At 35.1% G+C, this 26,562-nt stretch overlaps 3 protein-coding genes across 6 annotated transcripts in view; 1 reads left to right on the top strand and 2 right to left on the bottom strand.

Moving 5' to 3' along the window:
- LOC109095827 (leucine-rich repeat and calponin homology domain-containing protein 1-like) overlaps positions 1-5,253 on the top strand; it is a 47,574-nt gene extending 42,321 nt beyond the window's left edge. For 2 of the 3 annotated variants that reach the window (XM_042731187.1, XM_042731189.1), the window contains one exon: positions 3,843-5,253. In XM_042731187.1, the coding sequence (XP_042587121.1) occupies positions 3,843-3,956 (114 nt within the window). In that variant the 3' untranslated portion in view covers positions 3,957-5,253. The remainder of the gene's footprint in view (positions 1-3,842) is intronic. The other variant, XM_042731188.1, reaches the window with a different exon arrangement.
- A 1,221-nt stretch (positions 5,254-6,474) lies between these two features.
- Positions 6,475-11,898, bottom strand: LOC109095826 (S-formylglutathione hydrolase). 2 transcript variants are annotated; one of them, XM_042731191.1, is made up of 9 exons: positions 11,783-11,898; positions 11,282-11,365; positions 11,119-11,207; positions 10,184-10,282; positions 9,595-9,719; positions 9,325-9,444; positions 9,119-9,217; positions 7,041-7,208; positions 6,475-6,746 (listed from the first exon to the last, which is right to left on the bottom strand). In XM_042731191.1, exons 2-9 carry the CDS (start codon positions 11,347-11,349, stop codon positions 6,666-6,668), a joined length of 849 nt encoding a protein of 282 aa, XP_042587125.1. In that variant the 5' UTR covers positions 11,350-11,365; positions 11,783-11,898; the 3' UTR covers positions 6,475-6,665. The 2 variants fall into 2 exon arrangements, with proteins under 2 accessions (XP_042587125.1, XP_042587127.1); XM_042731193.1 differs by having other exon boundaries at positions 11,282-11,360; positions 11,783-11,842.
- An 8,828-nt stretch (positions 11,899-20,726) lies between these two features.
- htr2aa (5-hydroxytryptamine (serotonin) receptor 2A, genome duplicate a) overlaps positions 20,727-26,562 on the bottom strand; it is a 28,786-nt gene continuing 22,950 nt past the window's right edge. Inside the window, exon 3 of the mRNA XM_042731186.1 lies at positions 20,727-23,484. Within this exon, the coding sequence (XP_042587120.1) occupies positions 22,679-23,484 (806 nt within the window). The 3' untranslated portion in view covers positions 20,727-22,678. The remainder of the gene's footprint in view (positions 23,485-26,562) is intronic.

The following is a 26,562-nucleotide window of genomic DNA, read 5'->3' as shown; positions in this document are numbered from 1 at the left end:
GTCAGAAATATTTTTATAAAGAGGAAAGGTGTAACTGGTTGACCAGAATACTGTATAACTCATGTATTGGTGGTGATGTTTGAGGACATTTAATTGAATGATATTTTGATGAAAAACACATTTTAAAAAACTAAATCAAATTCTTCAAATTGAAATTGAAATTGTCTCAGTATATGCTAAATCGAGTGAAACTTTAAACGATTCGACTTCAATATTTTGTTAACTACGTTATGAGTAAAGTAATCATGGGAACACATTTATTACACAACCGGAACCGTTTCCTGAGAATGATCCAGAATTCTTGCCGTTTGTTGAGCTCATTGTACCTTTGACCTTTATCGTTGTCTAATCACCTTCCTTATCTTTCTCTGGTGCCGGACGGATGATCTCTCCTTTTCTCATTTCCCTTCTTATTTGCTTTTGTTCTCCCTTTGTTTCTCTCGCCATCCATTCTTCATTATTACTCCATTCTCTTCTTCTCTTCCTGGTTCTCTTTGTCATCCCCTCCATGTTTGTAATCTCTCTCAGTCCTCTCTCTGTTCGGCTTATGACGTACTGAATTTAACCTGCGTCCGCTCTGGGCCGTGGTCGCAGCCTTGCTCATGGTGGAGAGCACAGGAACAAGGCAGAAGGAAGGAAAGATGGAGAGTGGCAGGGAGAAAGAGACAGAGGTCAAGAAGCTTATCCCTGAGTCCACTCAGACTCCACCCCCTTCCTGGCAAATATGGGATCTGATTGGTTCAAGTCTGCTGCACGTTTTCTGTCTGGTGATGCTGTTTGTGGCCTACAGCTGGAGCGAATTTAAATAACATACATGAACTAAAAACACACAAGTAACACATTATATCATTTACTGGTCCTTGAAAGCATTTTGAACAGTTGGCCTCACTTAAAGGAATAGTTCCAAAAATGGAAATTCTGTCATCATGTACTCACCCTCAAGTAGTTCCAAAGTTTGAGTTTTTTCTTTTGTCTTTTGTGGAACATAAAAGAAGATACTTTGAGGAATGTGGATAACCAAACAGTTATGGTCTCCACTGATTTCCATAGTATTGTTTTCCATTCTGTGGAAGTCAATAGAGACCAACTCCAACACTTAAAGGGATACTCCACCCCAAAATGAAAATTTTGTCATTAATCATTTACCCCCATGTTGTTCCAAACCCGTTAAAGCTCCGTTGGTCTTCGGAACACAGTTTAAGATATTTTGGATGAAAACCGGGCAGCCTGTGACTGTCCCATAGACTATCAAGTATATAACAGTGCCAAGGTCCATAAAAGATATGAAAGTCGTCGTTAGAATACTTCATCTGCCATCAGACATGCAATCTGGGTTATATGAAGCGACGGGAACACTTTTTGTAAGTGAAAAAAAAAAAAAACTTTATTCAACAATTCCTTTGTCAACAGTCTCCTCTGTGTCTCTCCATATCACCGTATGCTCTTCTGTATCATCCGCGCCACAATGATGTGCTGTTTCTACGTGTATTTAGCTTTGATTTTAAAGAAAACAGCACATCCTTGTGGCGCGGATGATACAGAAGAGCATACACAACATACGTGATATAGAGAGACACAGAGGAGACTGTTGACAAAGGAATTGTTGAATAAAGTCGTTATTTTTGTTTTCTTCGCTAACAAAAAGTAGTCTTACCTTTTCTGGACCTTGACTCTGTTATTTACTTGGCAGTCTATGGGACAGTCACAGGCCTCCCGGTTTTCATCCAAAATATCTTAAATTGTGTTCCGAAGATGAACAAAGCTCTTATGGGTTTGAAACAACATGGGGGTAAGTGATTAATAACAAAATTTTCATTTTGGGGTGGAGTATCCCTTTAAGTAAATGATGAACTATCCCTTAAAATGAGCACAGCCTGGAGGAAAAATATGTTTCCCTGTCAGTTGGAGCACATTTAGTTGTAAAACGTTTTTTTTTTTTAAATTTTTTGATGGATAGTTTCATATGTTTGACCAACCCTCACATCTTGACTTGGCTGTGATGGAAACCATACGTAACACCAAACTTGCAACATTTTTGTTAAAACAACATGTGCTCCAGGAAGAGATTTAAATGTTTTCATGTCTGAGTAAGTGTTATTTATTAGTTGGTGAATAACATATTTATTAGTGCTTGCAAAATGCTAAGGAAACCTTCTTTAAACAGACTTTTTACAAACATTTATGCAGGAGGTGCACTGAGCACTTTAGTAAGGAATGACGAATTGCCACATTCTCACTCACTTCCACCTCTGTACAAAACTTGTTCCAGAAAGTTCGATTTCAGCAGTCATAATGCTGAATTATCATAATTAAACAATATAAGTGGTATATTTATTAGCACCTGCATGACAAAACAAAAATAATACAAACAGATATGGAGGTCTTGCCAGTCAGCAATATATCTACAGGAATCAAGCGCAAATTTGGTCTGCCTCACAGAAACAATTTGCAGATAATAAATCAGGACACTCGAGTTAGTAAAGGTCCATATGCCATTAAAGCAAAATTTTAGCTTTGCTTTGCACAGAAGTCTTGTACAGTGAGGTTAAATCTATGATTAAAAATATTTAATCATTAGCATAAGGGCTCATTTATCTGTTGGATGTAAAAAGCAGCTACTTTTGGTTAAGAGTGTTTTTAAGAGCATGATGTGTTGTTGTTTAGATTGGGAATTATTAAATATCCTGCACAGTCATTGTAAATGATTACATTGTTATTTTACCCAAAACGCCATCTATAGGATGAAATAGGACTAATGAATCCTTGGTTTAATTTCCTGTTCATTAGTAAAACAGAATGGCAAACAGAGTGAACCAAATCTATTTTTTAATTAATTTTAATAAGCAACATTCAACAGTGATGTGACTAATCTGAATCGGAACAATGAGGAATAAAAGCGTCGGAGAATACAATCTAATTAATGTATTCTATCAGTGATCTGTAATAGAGGCCGAGGTGGATTTTTAAATTATGAAATATCAGATTAACGCAATTTTAATAATTGAGTTATCAGTGTAGTGGTTGCATGTAATTTACTGCTGTGAAGGTCTGTACGCAAGGCGTCTTCAGAACAGAGGGTCTCTTCTAATTGGATCCTCTGATTCTATTTTAGGTACCGATCTTTATCTCACATAATACAATGTCCTTGTTTATCTCATCACAGATAAAAGAATTCTTTAAAGGGAGCCGTTAGTAAATGAGCAGACAGCGATGCAACTGAGGCCTCTAGACATCACTTCCTCAAACTACAGAATATTTTGAACTTTATCGGCGTCATCACAGCAGATATAATTGGCATTGCTTTCATCATCCAGTTTGACAAAAATAAATGCAATATTGACTGTTCGGGACTTTTTGTTCGGTATCATTTCCCAGTTATTTCCTCCTTTGTAAAAAGTGTTTGTATTGCTTAAATTAGATTGCGTGGGATCCTTGTGACAGTTCAGCTGCTTCTGTTTGAATAGTGTTCAGTGCTGCTGCTGCTGCTGCTAGTGGACTTTGTAAGGCTTTGTGGTAAATGTAAAGGAATAAATGTACAGTTTGGGTTGTTTTTCTCATCTTTGTGTTTCTTTAAGACATTTTAAGTACTTTTTAGTTCATTTTTAAGACAATAGACCACAGTGAAAAGTGTTTGGGGTCAGCATTTTTTTTTTTTTTTTTTTGATTATTTGCATGACTTATATCGCATTTGGCATCAATGCTTAACAAGGTGAGTCTCTTAGTTCCACTAACTGTATTCAGTAACGAGCATTCCGTTTCAAGGAATTTAAGGTATAATACATTTTGTTTTTCATGATTGAGTCTCTTTCTTCTCTGACATCTTTGTGAATCTCTTTTTCCAGGATAAGTTATGTCTGCCACATCATATTCTGGAGGAGAAAGGCCTGATTAAAGTTGGCATCACTGTCCAAGCTTTGCTGGATGAGACTTCGGCCAGTGAGACACTCATCACATGAGTCGCACAAACACAAGCAGGTCTCACACACACACACACACACACACACACACACACACACACACACACACACACTAATACCGCCAGACGATCTTCGAGAAATTCCCTGGACCATGTCCATTTTTTTCTAATAGAACAGGTGATCCTCAGCTTGCAGGTATATGCTTGTGTTTTCCTCACTTTCTTTACTTTATTATTTAGTACTGTTATCTGATCACTGTTGCCCGGGCCATAGTCGTATAAGCAAAATGAGCTCAGAACTAGCTTGAGATAAGAAATTGCTTTATTTAAAATACATTTATTTATTAAACGGTTAGTTGAGCGAAATACAGAATTGTGCACAATTCCTGATGTTTTTTATATATACATCTAACTATATGATATTTGTGTTGGGCCTTTAGTGATCTAGATTTAAAACACTCATCCTCCCAGAGTCCTTCGAGTATGTTTTTGTAACCACTTTTGAACTTGTTTTTGGGAGACGCTGATGTTTTGTCTCAGGGGAGGTGTGGCCTCACTGTAGTTTCTTACAGTCTCTGCTCTGCTCACCTGTCAGTCAGGTATGATTTCACTAAAAGAGTATGTCTGAGTGTGTGGACACTAGAAAACAACATACCTGACATTGGTTTTTATTTTTTTTATGTGTGATTGATAGCTTGAGGAGAGTATTTCTTTTGTGAGAGAGAACGAGAGCACATGTCGGCACTTTTTGTATGTAAGTTTGTGTGTTAGACGACTTTTTTTATTATTATTATTTTACTTGTGCGCATTTGTCTGATGTCCAAAGCTTCAGCTCCTCACAAATTCAGCCATGAAACAGACCAAAACTTCTGAAGCTGATGTCTCACTGGAGATTATTTGACAGTTGCCAAAATTATTTTCATATATCAAACTGATTTACAAACATAATAATTTTATAGTTTTTTTTTTTTTTATGTATTTTTAGAACAGAGTTTTGTTTTTGTAGAAGGATTTGTTATGTGATATTGGTGTGTGAACGTGTAAAATGTACAGAACATTTATATTTGATGTGCTTATTTTAATGTGTTTGAATTGGTGTTTATTTTACAAAAGAGCTAAAGCACAATCGATTTTATTAATGTGAACTGACCATGGAAAAACAACTTCTATTATCTTCTAAGTTCTTATATGAAAGCAGTTATAACACTTCCATATGGAATTTCAGAAAGACTCTTGGCTATAGTTAGTTATTCATGACAATAATTTACATGCATTCAGTACAAATACATTTACTAAGGATTATCTCTGTACTGTAATTGCCAAAAAAAAAAAAAACACATATTATCTGCTCTTAAAACTTAATGCACATTATTATACTGCAGCAAATATAAGGGACAAAAATCTGGCCAGAAGCTTTTAATTGGTGCATCATGGGTTAAAATTCTATATATTACTCATGCACCTTCCTAGATTTTTTTTTTACACCATAAACCTATCAGAATGTGATTAAAACAAATGGAAACAAAATGAAGGTGTGGATTAGAAAATGTAATTTTAGAGACATCTGAACGTGATAGCACTTAGATTTTGGTCTTTGATGGTAGCTTTACATGGTTTTACAAACCTTTAATGTTGCACTTTTTTTTTGACAGTAGTGCCATCCTATAAATTCACTGCTGTATCTTTTAAGAAATTGTGTTCTTAGGGTAGTCCTCAAAGGTTTATTGTTTATATTTAAGTACAGTATCAACATCTCTGCTACAGTGGGCAGGTTGTGCATCATTACTGTACTGTCAACATCCCCCAGCACTTCACAGAAAAACTAGTCAAACTAGGCCTACTTCTTAGAGGTTTAAATGCAGGTTTGATTTTGAAATGACAGTGTTTTGCACTTTACGTATTTGGGACTGTCTTTTTGGCAACTGGCAAATAGTATTATGCATGGTGTTTGTATTACAGTATTTGGAGAAAATATCAGCTGATCAGATCACTAATGTGTTTGATAAATCACTTTAAAATGGGATACAGATCTTTAACTGCTGAATGTTATGTGGCTATTTTGTCTACTTCTTTGTATAAGGATAAAAGGCTTGTACTAAACAGTTTTGTACTTTAATTTTATAAATAGGAATTATTTTTCCATGTCTTTTCAGTGTTTGGGATTTTTCCCCTTTGTAATTCTGTGAACTTTTAAGAGCATGTACAATAATGTTTTTGGGAAAAGCATGCATGTCATTCCACCTTTTGCCTTAACCTGTGTAAATAAGGTTTATTTGTACCAACTTCTACCAGTAAATACTTTCACCTCCAAAGACTATTTTGTTTCTTAATTTTCAAGGTACTGTAGCAATGACAATAATGGTGTTATTTGCCAAACGGCATTGATCAGATGTCTGAACCATTTAGCCTGCTTTATTTAGTGTGAAATGAGTGCTGCAGAATAATTGTGCACATATGAGTCGTTCAAACAAATCCAGAAGGAAATCCAATCATTCACTGCAGAACAACAAATACAAAATCGCAACCAAAAGCCCTTTGTTTAAAGAAATGTAAATGTGTTGACACTTAAACATCACCCTTTTATTTCTGCATAAGAAAATACAGAGATTGGCTCTGCAATTTTAGGGATAATGTGAACCAGTCAGGACATGGCTGTGATGTCATTTCCAGCTGTGTAGATCCTGTAGGTGTTGTTATGATCTGAAAGTCACAAGGGCTGGTTGCCATACTCATGACATGACACACGGTTTCAGGCATTCAGATATTTGGCATGGTGCTTGATGTGGTCGTTAATGAAGGAGAAGATGAAATGGTAGCTGTGATCATAACCCTGAAAAACAAGACGGAACCAAAGAAAGCTGAGTTTTCTTAAAATATATACACCATTGTGATGGAAAATCATTTAAAATATTCCAAGTCGATGTATTAAAATCTAAAGGCCTGACCAAGCATCAGTCTGAGACCTAGTGAAAATGCTTCCATTTCTTTACCATTTAAATATAAAAACAAATTAATACAAATATTCAGGCCCTAAGATGCTGAGGCTTGTGAGTCTCAGCACTAATGAACTAGATTTGCCTGCATGCAGCTGCTCTTATTCATCTTGGGTTGGTTCAGTACTGACCTGCTGAAGGCGGAAAACAACAGGAATCTTCTTCTTGGAACAGGCAGCGATCAGATTGTCAGGAAGCAGCTGACTGGAAGACAAGAACTGGTCATCACGGCCTTGATCAATCAGAATATCAAGCTCAGGACCAGAATATGATTCAGCCAATACAGTAGCATCATACAACTGTGGAGATGACAAGAGGAAGACAATTAGGACAAAGAGATTCCTGATGCTGGACAATGTGGGTGTTAAGGGAAAAATTAAAAAAAAGTTTATTTGATTAAGTAAAACAATTATCACACACTGCTATACACTTTCACAGTTCAGGGTTAGTATGAAATTTAATTTAATTAAATCAATTCTCTCCAAGACAACACTTATTTAATCAAAAAAAAAATAAAAATAAAAAAAATAATAAAATAAAATAACAATACAACTTAACTCTACTCTAATCTAATCTAAAATGAAAATGCATTGCTGTGATGGTAAAGCTGAATTTTCATAATCAATAATCCCATTTCATTACAGTACTTAAGTAAACTTAATAAAAGTATCTGTACTTTACCTGGAGTAGTTTTTATTTTGAGAACTTTTACTTTTACCTCACTACATTCCAAAGCATAAGTTTTGTACTTTTTACTTCACTATTTCATAAAACTTATCTTTCATATATACAGTATCATTCCCCCAGAAGATTTCAAAAACTAACTTATTTTCAATGAACACATGTTAAATTTTCGCAAATCGCACCAAATGATTTCATTCATTAAAATGATCCGATTGCAGCTGTTCAGGTCACTTTTGAAATGAACATTTAGTGCGAGTCTCCAGTGAACTGAATTCATAAGTAAGAACCGGGAGATCTTGTGAGCGCGCGCGCGTCTGATGCTGTTAAAAGTAAGTTACTAATATCTAATTATGATTAATTATTGTAACTGAAAATCATATTTAGGTCAAAGCTATCAGTTGTTTGTGAACTAAATCTTCTGTAAAGGATGATCTATTTAAGCCCACTGAAGTGCTTGAATGCAGACACATTAAGATCAGAGTCTCTATGTTTTAGGTTAAAAAAAAAACATTAAAATAACACAGATTAAATAAAATAACTCATGCACGGTCATCTTCTCCGCTGCTGTAACGTTAGCAGTTTTACTAAAATGCTATGCATTTAGCCCTATGTGACATCTGTTTTTATATTGTTTGTCAGCACACATAGCCCAAGTTACTATGTATCCGGATCAACTAGCCGAGTAGACAAATATAAAAGTTTATTCATAACCATGCTGAAAATAAGTTATATAATGTTAGCTGATGCTGCTAACTGTCTAGCTAACAAGCTTGCTGGTGCTGAATTGAGGTAATTTTTAAAAAATAAAGTCCATTTTTATTCAACCACCTAGATAAATTACATCTGAGGGAAAAAGAAAGGATGTGATTTTCAGAACATGGTAACTACAGTAATTATCAAAGTGGGAAGTGATGTCCTCTGGGGGCATTTGGCCAGGGGTGTTTTTACAACACAGACAAGGTTTGAGAAGAAAAAAATTATGAAAATCTAATTATATTTTCTTTATTATATTTATTATTTCCTTATTGGTTATTTTTGGAAAATCCCAAGTATTTTGAGCCATAGGATTATAAAAAAATATATGCTAATATAAAATTAAATGATAAAAGTAGCCTATATAAAACTGCAAAATAAACATTCATCTGTCGGTTCTTTTTACTTAAGTACACAAAAAAACAAGTACTTTTGTACTTTCACTCGAGTAAAATTGAAAACTGGGTACTTTTACTGTTACTGGAGTAATATTTTATTACATGGATCTGTACTTTTACTCAAGTATTTGATTTGTGTACTTCATCCACCACTGATTACTCCAGCCTTCAGTCACACATGATCCTTTAGAAATCATTCTTAATATGTTGTACTCCAGAAATATTCCTTATTATCAATGTTGAAAGGTTGATTTACTTTTGTAGCATTGTGCATGTCTTCACTTTTGACCAATATCCTCACTGAAATAATGCATTTTTTTTTTTTTTTAATTTCTGACCCCAAACTTAAGAATACGCATGATATCATCTCTCACCTCCCAGGTGGACTTATCAGGTCCAAGATAGCCAGAAAAAGCTTTCTGTCCCCATGCACATTGTATGGGGTTACAGATGGGTGCAAACGCTGACACAGACTGAAACAGGCACATGTGAAAAGAAATTAATAATTATTTTTCAATATTTGAATTCCAATACAAACTAAATGTTGAAGCAGTCTATGTAATGTCAAGTATATACATGCCTTATATTTCCCAGGATTCTTAAGTGCACAAATGAGAGCTCCGTGGCCCCCCATGGAGTGACCAGAGATGGACATCTTCTCCGGATCAGCAGGAAAGTTAGAATTAATCAGCCGTGGGAGCTGAGCACAAGAGAAAGGTTATGAAGCCATTGAGTGGAAAAGCCAATGTTTAATATTTAATTGTAAAAGTCTTTGTATAAGTACTTATTAGAGTATCACATTGTTATCCTAGTGACTAACAAGGCTTTGAAACATATAAAGTACACACACCTCCTCAGTGACATACGAGTACATGCGGTAGTTGGTCTTCCAGGGCTCCTGGGTGGCATTGACATAAAATCCTGCACCTGTCCCAAAGTCCCAGCTCTCCTCCTCTCCTTCAATGTTACAGCCACCTGACCAGAGCAGAATCATCATTTTCTGAGCATGTGCTTTTGTTACTAAGGCTATATTAGCATTGGTAGGCGAAAATATTTCTGATCACGAAAAAACAAGTGGTTTATTAATTTCTTACTGCGACACTACAGACTTATATATGGTTTAATAATGATTTACATTTGATTTATGCTTTAATTGGCATTTTATCAAGCAGTGGAATGACTGTCTGGTGGGAAACTCTAGCCCCTTGCCCTAAACTGGGAAGTCACAAAACTATTTGATCCTCAGGGGAGACTCTTAATTGTTTATCTATATGTTGCAGTAATGCACTGACCTCCCAAGGGATCTCAGTATCCATAATTATTCTATTTTGGACCATGCATCTCTGGGATTAGGCTGAGCAGAAGTCATAGTAATTAGGGTGTAATCTCTCCAGAGATGGACCAGCAAGACTGTAAACTGTAAATGTTGAGATGTTTACGTGGACTGGTGTCTGGAGCTACGATGATGATCCCATGTTCAGAAGCCGCCTGTTGACTCCCTGCCTTAGTGATGAAGTTTTGCTCTGTGCATGTCAATCCTGCCAAACACAGTGGATGGATAAATATATTTTAAAGAGCATTACTGGTTGTGTATATAATGAATATTGGCTCTTTGACAAATTGCTTTTATTTTTCTGGATAAAGGTGTCTGCTGATTGCATAAATGTGACCCTGGACGACAAATCTAGTCATGAGGGTCAATATTTTTGAAGGAAATGTATTTGAATAAATAAGCTTTCAATTAATGTATGGTCTGTTATGATAGGACAATTTTTGGCCGAGATACAACTATTTTAAAATTTGGAATCTGAGGGTGCAATGAATCTTAATATTGAGAAAATAAAGATGTCCGCCTTTAAAGATGTCCAAATGAAGTCATTAGGAATGCATATTACTAATCAAAAATTAAGTGTTGATATATTTACATAGGAAATTTACAAAATATCTTCATGAAACATGATCTTTACTTAATATCCTAAGGATATTGGACATTAAAATTTTTTTTAAAAAATGTTTTGTGCTCCAGGGTCACAAATGTAAATACACATAGGCCTGGTTTCACAGACAGGGTTTAGGTTAAACCAGGATTAGGCCATTTAAGTAGTTTTTAGAAATATGCCTCAGATAAAAACATTTCTGGTGTACATCTTGAGACAAAACAATGAATCTGACATATTTTAAGATCAGTCAGTGCAAGTTTCTTTCAGTTAAAACAGCCCAGACATGCATTTTAGTCTGGGACTAGGTTTAAGCCTGGTCTATGAAGCCGGAGGATAGACATAAAACTAAGTAAGCTTAGTACACTTAAGTATGCAGTCTACAGAAATAGTAGCTCGGATCGTCCGCTCAAGAGAAACGAAATGAAATCAAGCACCTGAAAGCCAGTATAACACTGGGCATTTGGAGCTCTCAGCCTTGGGAGGAAGGTAAATGGCGAACTTCATTTTGCATTTTAACTCGGAGCTGGAAACAGAGTTTTATTTAGAGCAGTAGGTGAAGATTTCATTCAGGCGTTTTAATGAAGCCTAGTCTCTCACCTGTCATGCTCGAACACTTTCTGATATCCATCGCAGCACTTATTAGAAGAAACTTGTGTTAATGCCATTGCACCGTTTACTGTGCTGAGGAATATCAAAGTTTGAGTTATGAAAGATCATATTTCAGAATCACTCTTCACTCGCATGCAAACATATGCACAAACATTACTTCATGATTTGACTTTGGTACATAAAGGGTGATCTTTTAATTCACTTTTATGTATCTGAACACCATTTAAGGCTTGTTAACTAATTTATTTTAAAAGATTTATGTATGTCAACACTGAACTCGTGGAGTATGCGCATGCGCACAAGAATAACTGGCCTGCCAAACTCACAGCACCGCTTGCAGGATGTGCAAAAAACGACCCAAAGAAGCGCCTCAGGACGTGTGAAATAATGCCAAACCTTCCACTAAAGAAAGTTACTTTTTATTTAGCTACCGTATGACACTATCATTCATGCAAGATAATGGCCTGGATATTATTTTGTAGCACTTACCGCTGCAGCTACAGGATCCAGAGTTCCGTGTGACGTCAGGGTCAGCGTAAGACGTAAAGTCACGCCCCTGTGAGTTTTTAGTATATTCTGTGCTTCTACGTTTTGGACAAAAAGGGGCGCTCGAGAGATATGTTTGTTTAGTGTAAAAGAGTATTGACTGAACGCGCATTGTAGTACGCGCATTTCCCAATTTATACTTGCAGTTCTTTATAATTGTGATCATGAAATTAGCCAGTTTGTTGTTCAAAAGTCAGAATTAATTAAATGTAAATGTCCAATTTATTGGACAGTGATCCATAATTTATTGAAAAGTAAGCTAACATATTTGTACTCTATAAACATTACACTGACCTTCAAGATGCATAGAAACACTGTCCTATTTTAAATCTGAGGCTGAAAGCACTAAAACACATCTAAACATGATTATTTCTCTATATACAAGTACCATTTGGTATTTAAACACCAGTACGTCAAGTGAGTAGGATGTCCGAATACACACTATTCAGTAGGTGAACAATACATCTGCTAAAGTTTTGAAGTGTGCAATTGGAGAACACTTCTTTAACCCGGAAGGCCATATGACCTGAGGAGCCGTCATCTGAAAAGTTAGGGGAGAGTCAGAGAACAGAGAGCCAAATGACATTTTCAAGTGCTACTGCTAGAGAGAAAGTTGTGTAATACACAAACATTTGAGTAATTTATGCAGCACATCTGCTCCTTTAGATCACATCATTTAGTTGGAAATGATTATGAATAATTCTCTCTCTTTCTGTATAGGCTACACACATCTACACTTGCCATCGAAAATGATTAAACACTCTTGTACTTTGTTAATTATGACATAATACAATTATGAACTTTGTGAATAACATTGTCAACAGAGGAGGCCAAAAGAGGCAGTGCTGGATAATGATGTATATAGTTAGTCAAGATTAAATTAGAACTTGATGGTTATGTTGTACTCATGGTGCATACAAACGAGTCAATATTAAGATTGTTTTGGACACTCTGTTATTTATAGTGCAGGACGTGCAGCTGCAAATGATATATCAGTGCTCTGCCTAACAGTGTAATATTGCAGATATCATTAGTTACGATAACGCATTTGGCTCTACTAAAATCTTAATTTGTCTTTCATATGACACCATCTAATTTCCAGTGAAATCAAATTGTTTGTCATCAAATGCCCTAGCTGTATTGACTCGCTTATCCTCATGGGCTGTTAATGAACTTTATTATTTTGGTGTCCTTCACTTGAAACCGACTTCTGTTTCAGTCACCATAAGTACTGCCATCATTTATAAACAACTCTGCATGATTCAGCGCCTACTTCCACTGAACTGCATGCTAAATGTGATCAGGATGAAATGACAAACTCCATGGAAACATGTCACGATGAGCATCGCAAAACAATAAGCACGTCCTTTCTAAAAACTAAATAAACAGTAATGACCACATACGGCAGAAAATACATTACTGTCCCCTTGTTAAAGACAAATCATAGGCTGTCCAGGCAATTGCCCAAGCACCGAATGGAATGCTTACTTAATTTAACCGCAAAAACACCGTGTACAGAAGAACAGGAAAAACACAATCAATCTCTCTCAATCAGCCATCTGTAAAGGCATTTTACCTTTTAACATTTTTTTGATTGTTTCCCTAACAGAGACCACAAAACATTTAAGAAGTATTTTGCGTTATCTGGTAGCAGCTAGAGTAATCCTTTGAAAAATTTTAATTTTCCAGCATTCTAATATTTCAAAATATACACTGTTGGGTGTATGTAAGCTTGTTTCTGCCACAGGATAAAAATACAATTTTTCTTGTAATAATTGGAAAGAAAGTCTGAATTGTGAGTAAAAAGTTATGCTCAACAAACTTACATATTCTGGTTGCATCGCTTCCGGTTCAGGTCTTTTGTATGTGCTTTGTTAAAGGTTTTATTCAAGATACCTAAAAAAGAGCATCACATTTTTGGTACAATTCAAAAAAGACAAAGTACACTTCTAATAGTCATATGATTCACTTATTTTTACCCCCAAAAAACAAAGTGGATACTCCATGCACTGGAGTGGCAAGCTTTCCTTACACTCAATACAATGCTCAATGATGAAATAAGCTTATACAATTCCAAAAACAAAAATTCAATATGCAAGTAACCATAAAAACAAACTAAAACTCCATAAGGGCAATACACCATAATAATGTAACTGAATAAGCTTTAAGAATGTAATTAAGCTTCATGCATGAAGCATCAGTCAAGAGAGCCACAGTCTTTGGTTTCCAAAGGAACTTAGTCTGTCGACTGACTCACACATAATATCTGACCCTGGACCACAAAACCAGTCTTGAGTCGCTGGGGTATATTTTTAGTAATAGCCAAAAAAAAAAAACATTGTATGGGTCAAAATTATAAATTTTTCTTCTATGCCAAAAATCATAAGGATATTAAGTAAAGATCATGTTCCATGAAGATATTTTGTAAATTTCCTACCATAAATATATCAAAACTTAATTTTTGATTAGGAATATGCATTGTTAAGAATTCATTTGGACAAATTCCAAGGTGATTTTCTCAGTATTTTGATTTTTTTTTGCACCCTCAGATTCCAGATTTTCAAATAGTTGTATCTCGGCCAAATATTGTCTGATCCTAATAAACCATATATCAATGGAAAGCTTATTTATCCAGCATCCAGATTATGTATCTCACAAATTTCTGAAAATTTACACTTAACACTGGTTTTGTGGTCCAGGGTCACATATATCTGTCTAGCTGACAGGGAACATTATCACACGTCCACTGTATGTATGATGTATGAATGATTTGTGTATGATGTGTGATGTATGAATCATCACTAAGGTCATGACTTACTGATTTGAAAGGCTTAATAATACTCTAAACGTTAAACGAAAGGCTAACCTCCAGTATTAAGATGAGGTGAGCCACAATCAACTTTTGATTTTTTTTAACCAAGCGATTTGAACTCTTTTTTTTTTTTTTTTTTTTTTACTAATTTAGCATAAGTACATACTGATGAAGCATGAAAAGAGTGAGATTTACAGCCAAGGTGATGCACACTTGCAAACTGATTTGATTTACAGTTACGTAAAAAGACCAAGGCTAGTGATTTTTATGGAGTGCAAAAGAATATAGTCTAACCTTGTAATGGTTGAGGTGGATTGCTTTTGTCCTGCTGAGCACTAAATCATTCTAAAGCATTCTCTAACTGCTGCTAAATAGACTTTTATTTTTTCTACATTAAAATGAATGTTTAATTTTTAGTTTTTATTGAATCATATTTATTTTAAAATATTATTTATTTTATTTTTATTAAAGTTAAATTGTTTAATGAATTCTTTTATTGAATTATATTTGAGAGAGTTTATTGGATTCTGCAAATTTAGGATTTAAGACACTCATACTGTGACACATCAAATCATTTTTGTAGTTTATTTATTTTTATTTAGCATGTATTTTATTTATTGCTACCATTTATATCTGCAGTTAAGATTTAGGATTTAGGACTACACTCATACTGACAAATTTGAGCAGTTTTATTTATTTTTTATTTGATTTATTTTATTATTTTTTTAAAATTAATGTTATTTATTTTTAATAGCCTTCTCCTTTTCTTTAAATAATTTATTGCTGCTTTTTAAAACATTTACTTTATTTATGAATTTAAAAATATAATTTATTATCCATTCCAGAACATTCATTTTCTGTACATGCACATTTAAACTATTAATAAGATGTGAATTACCAGAAATGATACTCCCACCCTCTAGTTTATTTATTTTCTATTTAGCATTTTATTTTATTTTTTGCTACTATTTAAATCTGCAGTTAAGGTTTAGGACTACAATCATACTGACACATTTTAGCAGTTTTATTTATTTTTAATTTGATTTTATTGATTATTTTAAATTAAATTCATGTCATTTATTTTTTATAAAATTCTCCTTGTTTTATTTATTTATTGTTGCTTTTTTAACACATCACAGCAATTTTTATGAATTTACAAATATATGTTTATTATTTATTTTGGAACATTACTGTTCAATACATGCACATTTAAACTATTAATAAGATGTGAATTACCAGAAATGATACTCCCACCCTCTTGTCTCCCTCTCTGCCCTAATTCTTTACTGATCACCTGAGAATAAGCGCACAACTGAAAAAAGGAAATGACATGGTCACGTGATTCACTGCTCTTGCCGAAACTGTGAAGATCAGAACCGACGAGGGACCTTTCAACTGATAAACCATTTCAACAGATTGATTTCACACCGAGCAATGGCCTGCACTCCAGCAATTTCCAAATGCTCTGTTTTTGAAACTGAAAGCATGTTATTTTCTCGGCACTCTCAAAAGAAATATGAAGCATGGCTGCATGCAGAAACTAGCCAACTGGCCTTGACTGCACATAAATCTTCCGCAGATCTTTGATTCTAAGAACGTGCTCTAGAATTATGATGCTTTTATGGTGCGGTTTAGATTACAGCTGTAAAACCCAATAAAGTACTTAGAAATTGTACCTTAGCGGAAAAAGCAGAAGGTCAGAAAAGCTGTGGCGATATTAATGATGTGGGTGCCTATATTCACCCTGAGTATATATCTCACACATCGGTGTACTATTTGAAAATGAATTTAGATATATCACACACAGTATGAGAAACACATAATACATTTTTAAGTGTTCTTACGACATCTTTAAGTGGCCAGAACTGCTTTAGATCAGGCCTGTATATCACAATAGCTTTAACATGCTGAGAGTCTTCAGCTATTATGACCAACATATTTATGTGCCTGCAGACCGCATTACTCAAATTAAGAGTCACACATGCTTATGTGTGAAAAATATACGTGCACTGAATACTCGATTACCCAGCTGACTAGATAATCATCCCATTAGAAAGATGCAGCTATCATAACAGCTTAAAATAAATCACAGAGGCTCAGGCATCCATAGTCAACAGGAAGCAGGTGTGGCAAATGCTCGACATAGCCGCTGCAGTCAGTGAAAAGCTCAACTGCCAATTTCTGGCCGGATCAGCGGCATCCGAGATCATTTCATCTACTACCTGTCAGTCTAAAAGTAATTTAGCACAAGGTAAGAAAGTGAAAGGGAAGAGAAAAGTAAGGTAGAAGATAGAAACAGAGGGAATTTGTTTATATATGGTGATTTTGGCATTTAAATTGCAGTAATCTTTTTCATCTTTGTTCCTTGACTCTGTGCTGCACTCTTTTAATGAGCTTCCCATGTATCACAGAGATGCTTCATTAATTATGATTACAGGTGTGATTTGACATATGTGAATAATTTAGCATCAGCTCAGAAGAGGGTTTAGGAGAACCCCAGAAAAATGCATGAAAGGAGTGTCAAACAGGGTTCATTCTTTACTTGTGCCTCTTACACCTGCTCTCTCTCTCTATTTCTCCCTCACTCTCTTTTTCAAATGCTCTCATTTTTGTGCAGCTGTGACAGTTGGCATTTCATACTTAAAGTTCAAAGAACTTCGCATTGAGCCTGGCTTTCCCATCTCTCTCTCTCACACACATATAACTCTACCCCTGGAGGACTGATACTCACACTAATCTAGGTGGGCGTACTAGTTAGTTCTGGGTTAGATGAAACCCTCCAGCATGAAGACTAAACTGTTATAGCACTCTCTAATTGATTTAAATCACTGTATGTCTGTGTGTATGTGTACTGGTATATATGGTTTATGAGGACACAAATGTGTATAATGACATGGGTACTACAACGTACAGTAAACTTGGTTTATGAGGACACTTCCTGTGTCCCCGTAAAACAAAAGGCTTAAAAAACATACAAAACGATGTTTTATGAAATTCAAAAATTGCCAGTAGTTTTCTGTAAGGGGTAGGTTTAGGTGGGGTCAGGTCAGTTGGCCAATTGAGTGCAGGGCGATAGAAAATACAGTTTGTACAGTATAAAAAACATTATGCCTCTGGAGAGTCCCTGGAAACCACAAATGCAAGTATGTGTGTGTGTGTGAGAGAGAGAGGGCTTCCATGTGTAGGTGTGTTTTGGTACGTGTGCATGTTTTTTGGGTCAGTGAATGAAATGAAAAAAAAAACACCTTAAGGTTATTAAATTTTGAAGAAAATGCCACCCACATGTCTTCTGATTCCCAGCAGCCACGGCTGCACCTCGCTGATTGGAAATCTTGCAGGTGTCAGTCATATCATAAATGCCTTCTTGATACAACCCACACACAGATTAAGACACACTTCAGACACACACAAACACTTAACAACACAACATAATATTATATATAGGCCTAAAAATACACCTATAAATCAGTGTAAACTCAGTAAACTACAAATAAATAAACGCTTTAATAAAAAAGAATTACATTTATAGAAACCTTAAATGATAATTTCACTTTTTTAGCATAATAAAAATGCCAAAAAAGTGATAAAGTACATTGAAATGCACTTTTCCAAAAAAATTATAAACCACAAAAAAACCATAGTTTTTTCATCTAAAAAAATAAATTCATTCAATTCAAAATAAAAACAAAGTAAGAAAAATAAATCATACTCTAATAAACTAATATTATTTTTTTATTATAAAATGAAAATAATAAATTCATGCAAAATTAGGATCATGGTTAGTTATTATTTTTTGTATTATTATTATTTTTTAGAATGATAGAGCTGCAGTTCGTAAATTGCCTCTTCTGAAAATGTATGTTCTAAAATGGATAATAAATTATATTTTTAAATTCATAAAACCTGTCAATCTGTTAAAAAGCAGGAATAAATTATTTAAATAAAAAGAAGTCTATTAAATATAAATTACATTAATTTAGAAAATATAATAAAATAAATCAAATTAAAAATAAATAAAACTGCTCAGATTTGTCAGAATGAGTGTAGTCCTAAATCCTAAATCTTTACTGCAGATTTAAATGGTAGCAATAAATAAAATACATGCTAAATAAATATAAATAAGTTTCAAGTATGAAACCTGCAACTGCAGTTATTTGCGGAATTCTCATCTTTAGGTGGTTGTGCACTGGCACAGCTCCAGCACTGATGAATCTAATCTGGTCCGGTGCACCGGCGTGGATACTGCACTTCAGAATCACAGATTCTACATCTTGAGCCCGATTCGGACGGTAATTGTTTCTCAGATGGACGTCTGTAAAAATAAATGAATATAGCACCTCAGTGATGAAATCACATGATTGTCTGTTGTAAATCAAATTAATTTTATTAAAATATTTATTCTTACTATTGTGTAAGATGTATTTAAAAATGCTTATTATGTAAAATGTATTCTTATTATATTCTTACTATTGTGTAAGATGTATTTAAAAATGCTTATTATGTAAAATGTATTCTTATTATTCCAAGCATATTTTATAATATATAATCCTATTTATTATTTGATTATTTAAATCTCCTGTTTAAAAATAGCAAAATAGATGCACTATAGTTGTATATAATTATATGCGATATACTTTTGTATATATCCGTTTATACCACACATTTTAAAACTGTATTGGATACCAGCTGCTGCCATAATAAAGACCCATTTCGAATGTTTGCGTGCTTTTCTTCTCTTTGTGCTCCCAGTCGCTGTGGTGGAGCGGTTATGTAGTATTGTTCTTTCAAATACTTTCCAGCATTTCAGAAATAAATATGTATACCAAAGTACAACAGTTACCTTACGGTGTTTGGGAGTGCTCAAAAAGGGTTTAAACACTGAATTTTGAATCAATTTCTTTCTGGTAAACTCAGAGATGTGGATTCGGATGGCAATTAAATTACCACACTACCTTGGTGTTTGTCTAAAAACATTAGGTAATTCGGCCGGGGATTTTTACAATCCGCCATCAAATTTACAAGTTTTTAAAGGCTAAAAATGTTCCGCCACCTGCAGCATCCTCACATGTGATATAGCCTGATAGGGATACACTGGCTGGATATGCGCTTGCCCAGAAATTGATTTTGGATCATTTAAAAAAAAAAAGGGTACAAATTCAGTAATTTTTTTTCCCTGTGTATTTGTTTATGTACCATTTTTCCTCACACAGTCTCTCAAGCAACTGCAAACATATTGTGGTGATTCAGGCAGCTGGCCTGAGCCTGCGGGTAATTGGCAAATCACCCTGCGGCTGATGGAACATGACTTTTTCTCACAACTGATTGTTTTACAGTGTACAAAAATTCATCCTTATTCATGACTTCTTGTAGTGACTCAGGGGAGACCCGGCATAATGAAAATATTTTCTCTGTCCAATTCTGTCAGCTCAATGGAATGACCAAAATCTAGTGTACAATAGCAGTAATCGAGTCTGCGCTCTTCACTGTGATGCTCTTGTGACGTTTAATGGAATCTCTGGCACATATTCAGCTCTTACTATTTTATTTTTGCTGTCAGAAGTACAAGATAGTTATGTAGAAAGGACAGTACAAGCTGTTTCACTCTGCCTATAGGCTAACCGGAAGGCTAATTCACAACGTGTTCTCTCAGGATTTTTCTATGGGGTTGTAGAATAGCATTTTTTGTTTTTTTCAAGTCAGGTTTATCTACCATGGTTTTATGGACTAAATACTAAACAGCTCCCATTGTCCTCTGAATTGTTTTGCCACGTTCATTTAAAATGTGCAGCTTCTACATTCTTTTATTGAATTATTCATATGCAGTGTGGCTTAATGTACTGTAACTTCATGCTTTTACTTTAATGGCCAGCCATAACAGAGCCAAATTATGACCATTCAGGTCAAGCGGTGGACTTGATAAATACAGAGGCTGGCAGAATGCCCTAGAAAAATCATGTTCTCTGAAACATAGAGTTACAAATGTTTATCTACAGCTATGGCTGTCAGGTTGCTTAATATATCTTTGATATACTGGAATGAGGGCAGCTAAATACTGTACCTATACATATATATTCCTGGCACAATTATCCACTCAGAAAGATGAAACGAATGACTCATTCAATGTCTGCAAACAAGTTTATGACCATCACCATAACAACAACAATAACACCGCTGTCAATTCAGACACTGGAAACAGAATCAGAAAACAGATCAGAGGTTTTCACAAGGTGCTGAGATCTGAACCCTTCGTGTTGCCATAGAACCCTGAATCCAGAGGTACATTTTCAAAACCAAAAACTTACAGGTGTTCTTAAAACCATGTTTTCAAAGAGCTTCAAATCTGACAAATGTAAGTGTTGGGTTTGAATACTGCCACTATCTGAACAATATGTGCAACTTCAAAAGGTCTCATAAAAAGTTTTTGACAGGTTCAAATGACACGGTGAAAAGCAGACACTTAGTTCTGGTTTAAATTGAAAAGCTTAGACTTTTCATGCTGTGCCAGTCTGGTTTATGCTGGTTTCTTCTAGTTTGGGGTTGGTCCTGCTGGTAGACCAAAATAGCTGATGTTTACCACCAGAAAAATACTGGTCAAACAGCATGCTTTCTAATCTGGGTTGTAGTTTTTTCAAAAGATTTATTTGAGAAGGTTTCTATGGAAGCCCATTTCCACCTCAGAGTAAAAATAAATAATTGTGACTATTTCTCACAATGTAATTTTGTAACAACTGTGGATTTATACACTACAATACATGATGGAATTAATGGAATACTCTTTTTTTTTTTTTTTAAGAAATCAATACTATTCAGCAAGAATGCATTAAATAGACCAGCACATTTAGCATGTTACCAAATATTTCTGTTTCAAATGCTGTTCTTTTACATTTTCTTATCATGAAAGAACACTGAAAAAATTAACGGTTTCCCCAACAATATTACACAGCAACTGTTTCAACATTAATAATAAAAAGTTATTTCTTGATCACCAAATCAGCATATTAGAACAGTTTCTAAAGGATCGTGTGACACTGAAGGCTACAGTAATGGATACTGAAAGTTGAGCTCTGCCACCACAGGAATAAATTACATTTTAAAATACATTACAATAGAAAACAGTTATTTTAAACTATAACAATAATTCACAATGTTACTATTTTCAAAAACAAATAGTCACCTAACCATAGTGTATCACATTTTATAGTTTTATATTTCACAATGTGAACTTATTTTATATTTAAACTTAATCTCACAATTACCGCTTTTATTTTTACTCTGAAGTGGAAACAGGCTTCTACAGTTTTTTTTTTTTTTTTTTTTAGTTCATATTCTATAATAGGAATAATTTTAAAAGGCCCTTTCTAATATTTAAATAAAAGTGGTCCTTAATCGTTGACCACAGATACTGTTTGTTTCATACTTTTAAAGATAAGGTCCAAAAACCCGTATATTGTCCTTCAAGAGAGCTTCTGTGTCTGGATTCAGTGAATACAAACGTCTGCTAAAATGATAAACCAGCAGCACACAAGTCAGCTTATACAAATGAAGCTACGGGATCTCAATAGTTGACGCAGTACAAAAACTGTAGTCACATCACAACTTTTATCCACAATTGTTTTCAAAAACCTGTAAACAAAACACTGCTGATCTCTTATGAATTTAGACTTCATTCTCTGCCATATAAAGTGCTACATAAAAAAACCTACAAGTCTTAACATCAAACCGAAATTTTGACTTCACACTTATATACAATTTTTATAACCAGAGAAGTTTTATCCCATTGATTCAACTGACATTTATGGTCAGGACAGATCCCAATCAGACAAAGGTCTTTTGATGTATCAGTACCCTGTGATAAAGTCATGGACCATGAAGCCGTTCGTTCATAGATGTATTTGGGCTTTGAATACTAATACTTTAGACCAGTCAGAGCTTATTTCTGTAGAGGTAAGACGGAGAGAATGCCAAACATGAAACCCAGAGGAAAATCCAGGGTTACAGCTGGCATTTTGTGAGTTCAGAGAGTGAATTCACAAGCAGCTGACACTCTCATTTTTGCTGCTTTTGGACAGATGGTGGTTTTTATTGGGAAGGGGCAGAGAGAAATCCCCGTTGCCTATTGATCCAGTGAGCGGCAGGTGTGTGGACTGATAGGCCAGCGGTGGAATGGTGTTGACCAGAATTAGTTGTAGCGGTTTCTTCTCTTCATGAAACTGGCATCGGATGTATCTGCCGAAGGCTGAGCGGTAAGTCTTGTTGAAGAGCGTGTAAACCAGTGGGTTAACAGCGGAGGAAAGGTAACCGACCCACACAAACACATTCAACAGTCTGTTCATTACGTCGGCATCACACGTCACTGGCTCGCAAACCACAGCTAAAACATTAGTGATGAAAAATGGACACCACATGACCACAAACAGGAAGAAAACAACGCCCAGAACTTTGGAGGCTTTTTGCTCGTTGCTGATGGACTGCACCGTATGCCGTCCGAAAGGTGGCATCACAACCCCCGACTCTGCCCCCGCCTCACGGCTCAACGAGCGCCGTAAGAACAGTTTTTTCTCAGAGGGCGAGAATGAGGGTCCTGGGAGGAAGTTGAGAGTGAATCCTGCGCTCCATTTGGGCCTGGGCACCAGTTGGTCGAGGCAGAGAGTGGCCTCACTCTGCAGAGCGCTGATAGTCAGGAAGTAGGTCACCACCATAATGGTCAATGGCACAAAGAATGCCACAAAGGACCCAATCAACACGAAAGAGTTGTCAGTCAATAGGCAGCTGCCATCCTTGAAAACTTTGGTGTGATCGCTCAGACCCAGCACTGGGATTGGCATGGAGATGCCTGCAAAAAGATATGGGGTGGGGGGAGCAGTTTAGTTTAGTTGGCGGAAATTGTGACAGACCAAAAAACAAGGTGGCAAAGAAACCCAACAGAAACGATGACCGTTGCTTATTTCACACCAAACACAAAAGCAGCAAAGTTATGTGACCTGCGGTTTGTCTATGACACATGCAGCTGTTCTATTTGTGTCCTTTTCGCATGCAGTCCATTTAGACAAGCAGACATAAATGAATAATAGTTCATATAGTGCTATAAATAATACAGCTTTAATAGATAACATGCAATTCTTTATTCTTTTTAATGGTGTTAATACAGTTAGAAAATCTAACATAACTCTTTTATTCTGTTCTGTGATTTTTATTTTTTTTTATCACTAAATGAGGAAAAGGAATACCCTCTTAATTGAGAATGTATGTTCAAAATAAGGTTCACAATGATTAATAATAATAATAATAAACCAATATTACAATTTATTAACAACCCTAATAAATAGTAAAGTTGTTTTAACGAATGGTAATAAAGAGTATGGGTTTAAAATATTGTTATATATAATATTGCTTTCATAAATAACGTTATATGCAATTCATCCATTTTTATTTTTAATGGCAGCAAAGCATTTAGAAAATCTAACATTATAGTTCTTTTATTTTGATGTGTGATATTTTTATCAGTAAATGATGAAAAAAAGTCCTCTTAATTGATAATTCTTTTATATACAAAACTATAAAAAATTGATTCACTACCATTAATAATAAAAATCATCATCATCATAATCAACCTCACCAATATTGTAATTTAGCAGCCTAATAAACAGTAGAATTGCTATAAAAGCACCATCAACTTACATAATTTGTTTCTTTTTAATCCCATTAGCATACTTTGAAAAATTGACATTTAATTAATGGATTGATGGATCTCTTTTTCAAGGACAGGCTCATATTATTTGACTTACTCAGACACATTGCTTATGCTTAGGCAGCAAAAATGTCCATGTTTGTCACATGCCTTTGGGTTACTTCACAGTAATTGATGGGACTTTGTTTCTCTTATTGCCTATAACAGTTTAGAGGCATAACCTCAATAACACAAATATTTACAACCATTAGCATTCAGTTCAGCCTGTATAATGTTGAATATGATATACTTCACATTTCCGCTAGCATCTAGCAAATGGAAAGCTTGTATCGCTCAAGGACAAACTTTCAGGGAAACTGCCATGGTGATAAGACATCTCCATGGCAACAGTAAATCTCTGCAAATCGTGTCTGATCTCTGGGGTTTGTTGGGGGAAACCGAGCTGGGAAGGATGGGGTTGGGGGGTGCCATGATGGACTCCGTGCCTCTGGCATTGGCTGTGCATCTATGGATAACTGCAGGCCTTGGATGACTATGATAAGTACTGCAGAGTGTAAAAAATGGCTGTCACTGTGTGTCGAAATCTGAGAGGAAGATGAGGAGATTAAAAATATATATCGGCAAGGTTTCTCCTTCAAAACTGAGTTTAAATTGGGGTTACTTTATCTTAGTCACTATCAGCCTCCTCTGGCATCACATTTCTTATCCTGGAGATGAGCGTAAATAGAGTTGAAAGTTAGAAAAGCAGCAGTATAATGTAAGTTGTGATGGTGCTCTGCTCAAATCCACTGACAGCTCTCAAGCTCCAAGGGTTGCATCTTCACAATGGATTTATTCACAATCATCTCAGTTATAGATGTTATGTGCTGACTGACTTAAGGCAAGACACCAGAGGTAAAATGGGTACAAATTTTGACTAACAGATGTCACCATAAGTTGTCTGAAATGTCATTTTTAAGATCAAGATAAGTCATAATCTTATTAAATGCACTAATTGGCAAATATTTCCCAGGTTCAGAATACTTGTTTCATTTTGTTGACAAACTGTATTAGAGTTTAAGGTTTTCCCTGTTGGAAAAAAAAAACAAAAAAAAAACACAGCATATGCTGGTTAGGTATGTTTTGAAGCATGGCTGCAGGTTTGAGCTGGTTTAAGCTGGTTCTTAGCTGTCCTAAGTAACTAGCTCCTGCTCAGGACCAGCACATGACCAGCTTAAACCAGTTCATGACCAGCAGCCATGCTTCAAAACATACAGTACCTAACAGCATATGCTGGATTTTTCAACAGGGTTTACAGAAGAGATCTTTTTAAATCAAGAAATACTGTCAACAGCCAGAAGAAAAAACATGTTTTAAGAATAAAACGTTATATAAATCAGGTGAATTATATATGAACAAACTCCTCTGGAAAAATTTTAGAATATAGATAGAAATTGAACTGCAAAGTTTGCTGTAAGTACATCTGAAGTTGAGATTTCTGGCTCAGTGCATAAGAAAAAAAAGAAAAAAAAAGCTTGTTTTGAGAAATGTAACTATATATATATATATATATATATATATATATATATATATATATATATATATATATATATATATATAATCTATTGAAATTTAAATCTAAAGACAAATAGATAAAGTGTAATAACAGCAAACACTTATGTGTATTAATGTTTTATTTTTTTAAAGACCTGTTTTGGAATAACAGCCTAAAGTCCCACAATTGACCAATGCATGAAAAAAAAAGAAAAAAATCTTTGATTTTGTCTGAAGTGTCTTGCCTTAAAGCAGACTAAGAGCTGTTTAGCATCAAGAGGAAGGGGAAAATAGCTGATCGGTTTTGTTTGCATTACAAATACTTGGATAGATGGATAAATGGATTCTTTAATGCAGGAAAAAGGACACCTATCAAATGTTCCACTACAAAAACTAGCTAATTCTGCATGTTTATGCTATCTCAGTTCTAAGCAGCTTCTCAACTGATAATTGGAAAACCACTTTTTAGTCTTAACAACCAGACTTGCTGTGTTTTGAAAAACATCTGACTCATGCTCAAAGAGCCCTAATCTCCGAAATGTTAGTAGATCTACTTTGATCCCCAAATGACACATAATTACCATCTCAGTCTTCTTCACTTTAAAGCAGCACTAGCTCTCAGCTCTTTGACAACCCTGAACCTCACAGAGGCTTGAGAATGGAGTTCTGGGATCCAAAAGTGTACCGCTA

The sequence above is a fragment of the Cyprinus carpio genome, chromosome B9, assembly GCF_018340385.1.
Source record: "Cyprinus carpio isolate SPL01 chromosome B9, ASM1834038v1, whole genome shotgun sequence".
Taxonomy (NCBI): Eukaryota; Metazoa; Chordata; class Actinopteri; order Cypriniformes; family Cyprinidae; genus Cyprinus; species Cyprinus carpio.
The sequence above is the reverse complement of the archived record's forward strand: the minus strand, read 5'-3'. Positions and strand labels throughout refer to the sequence as shown.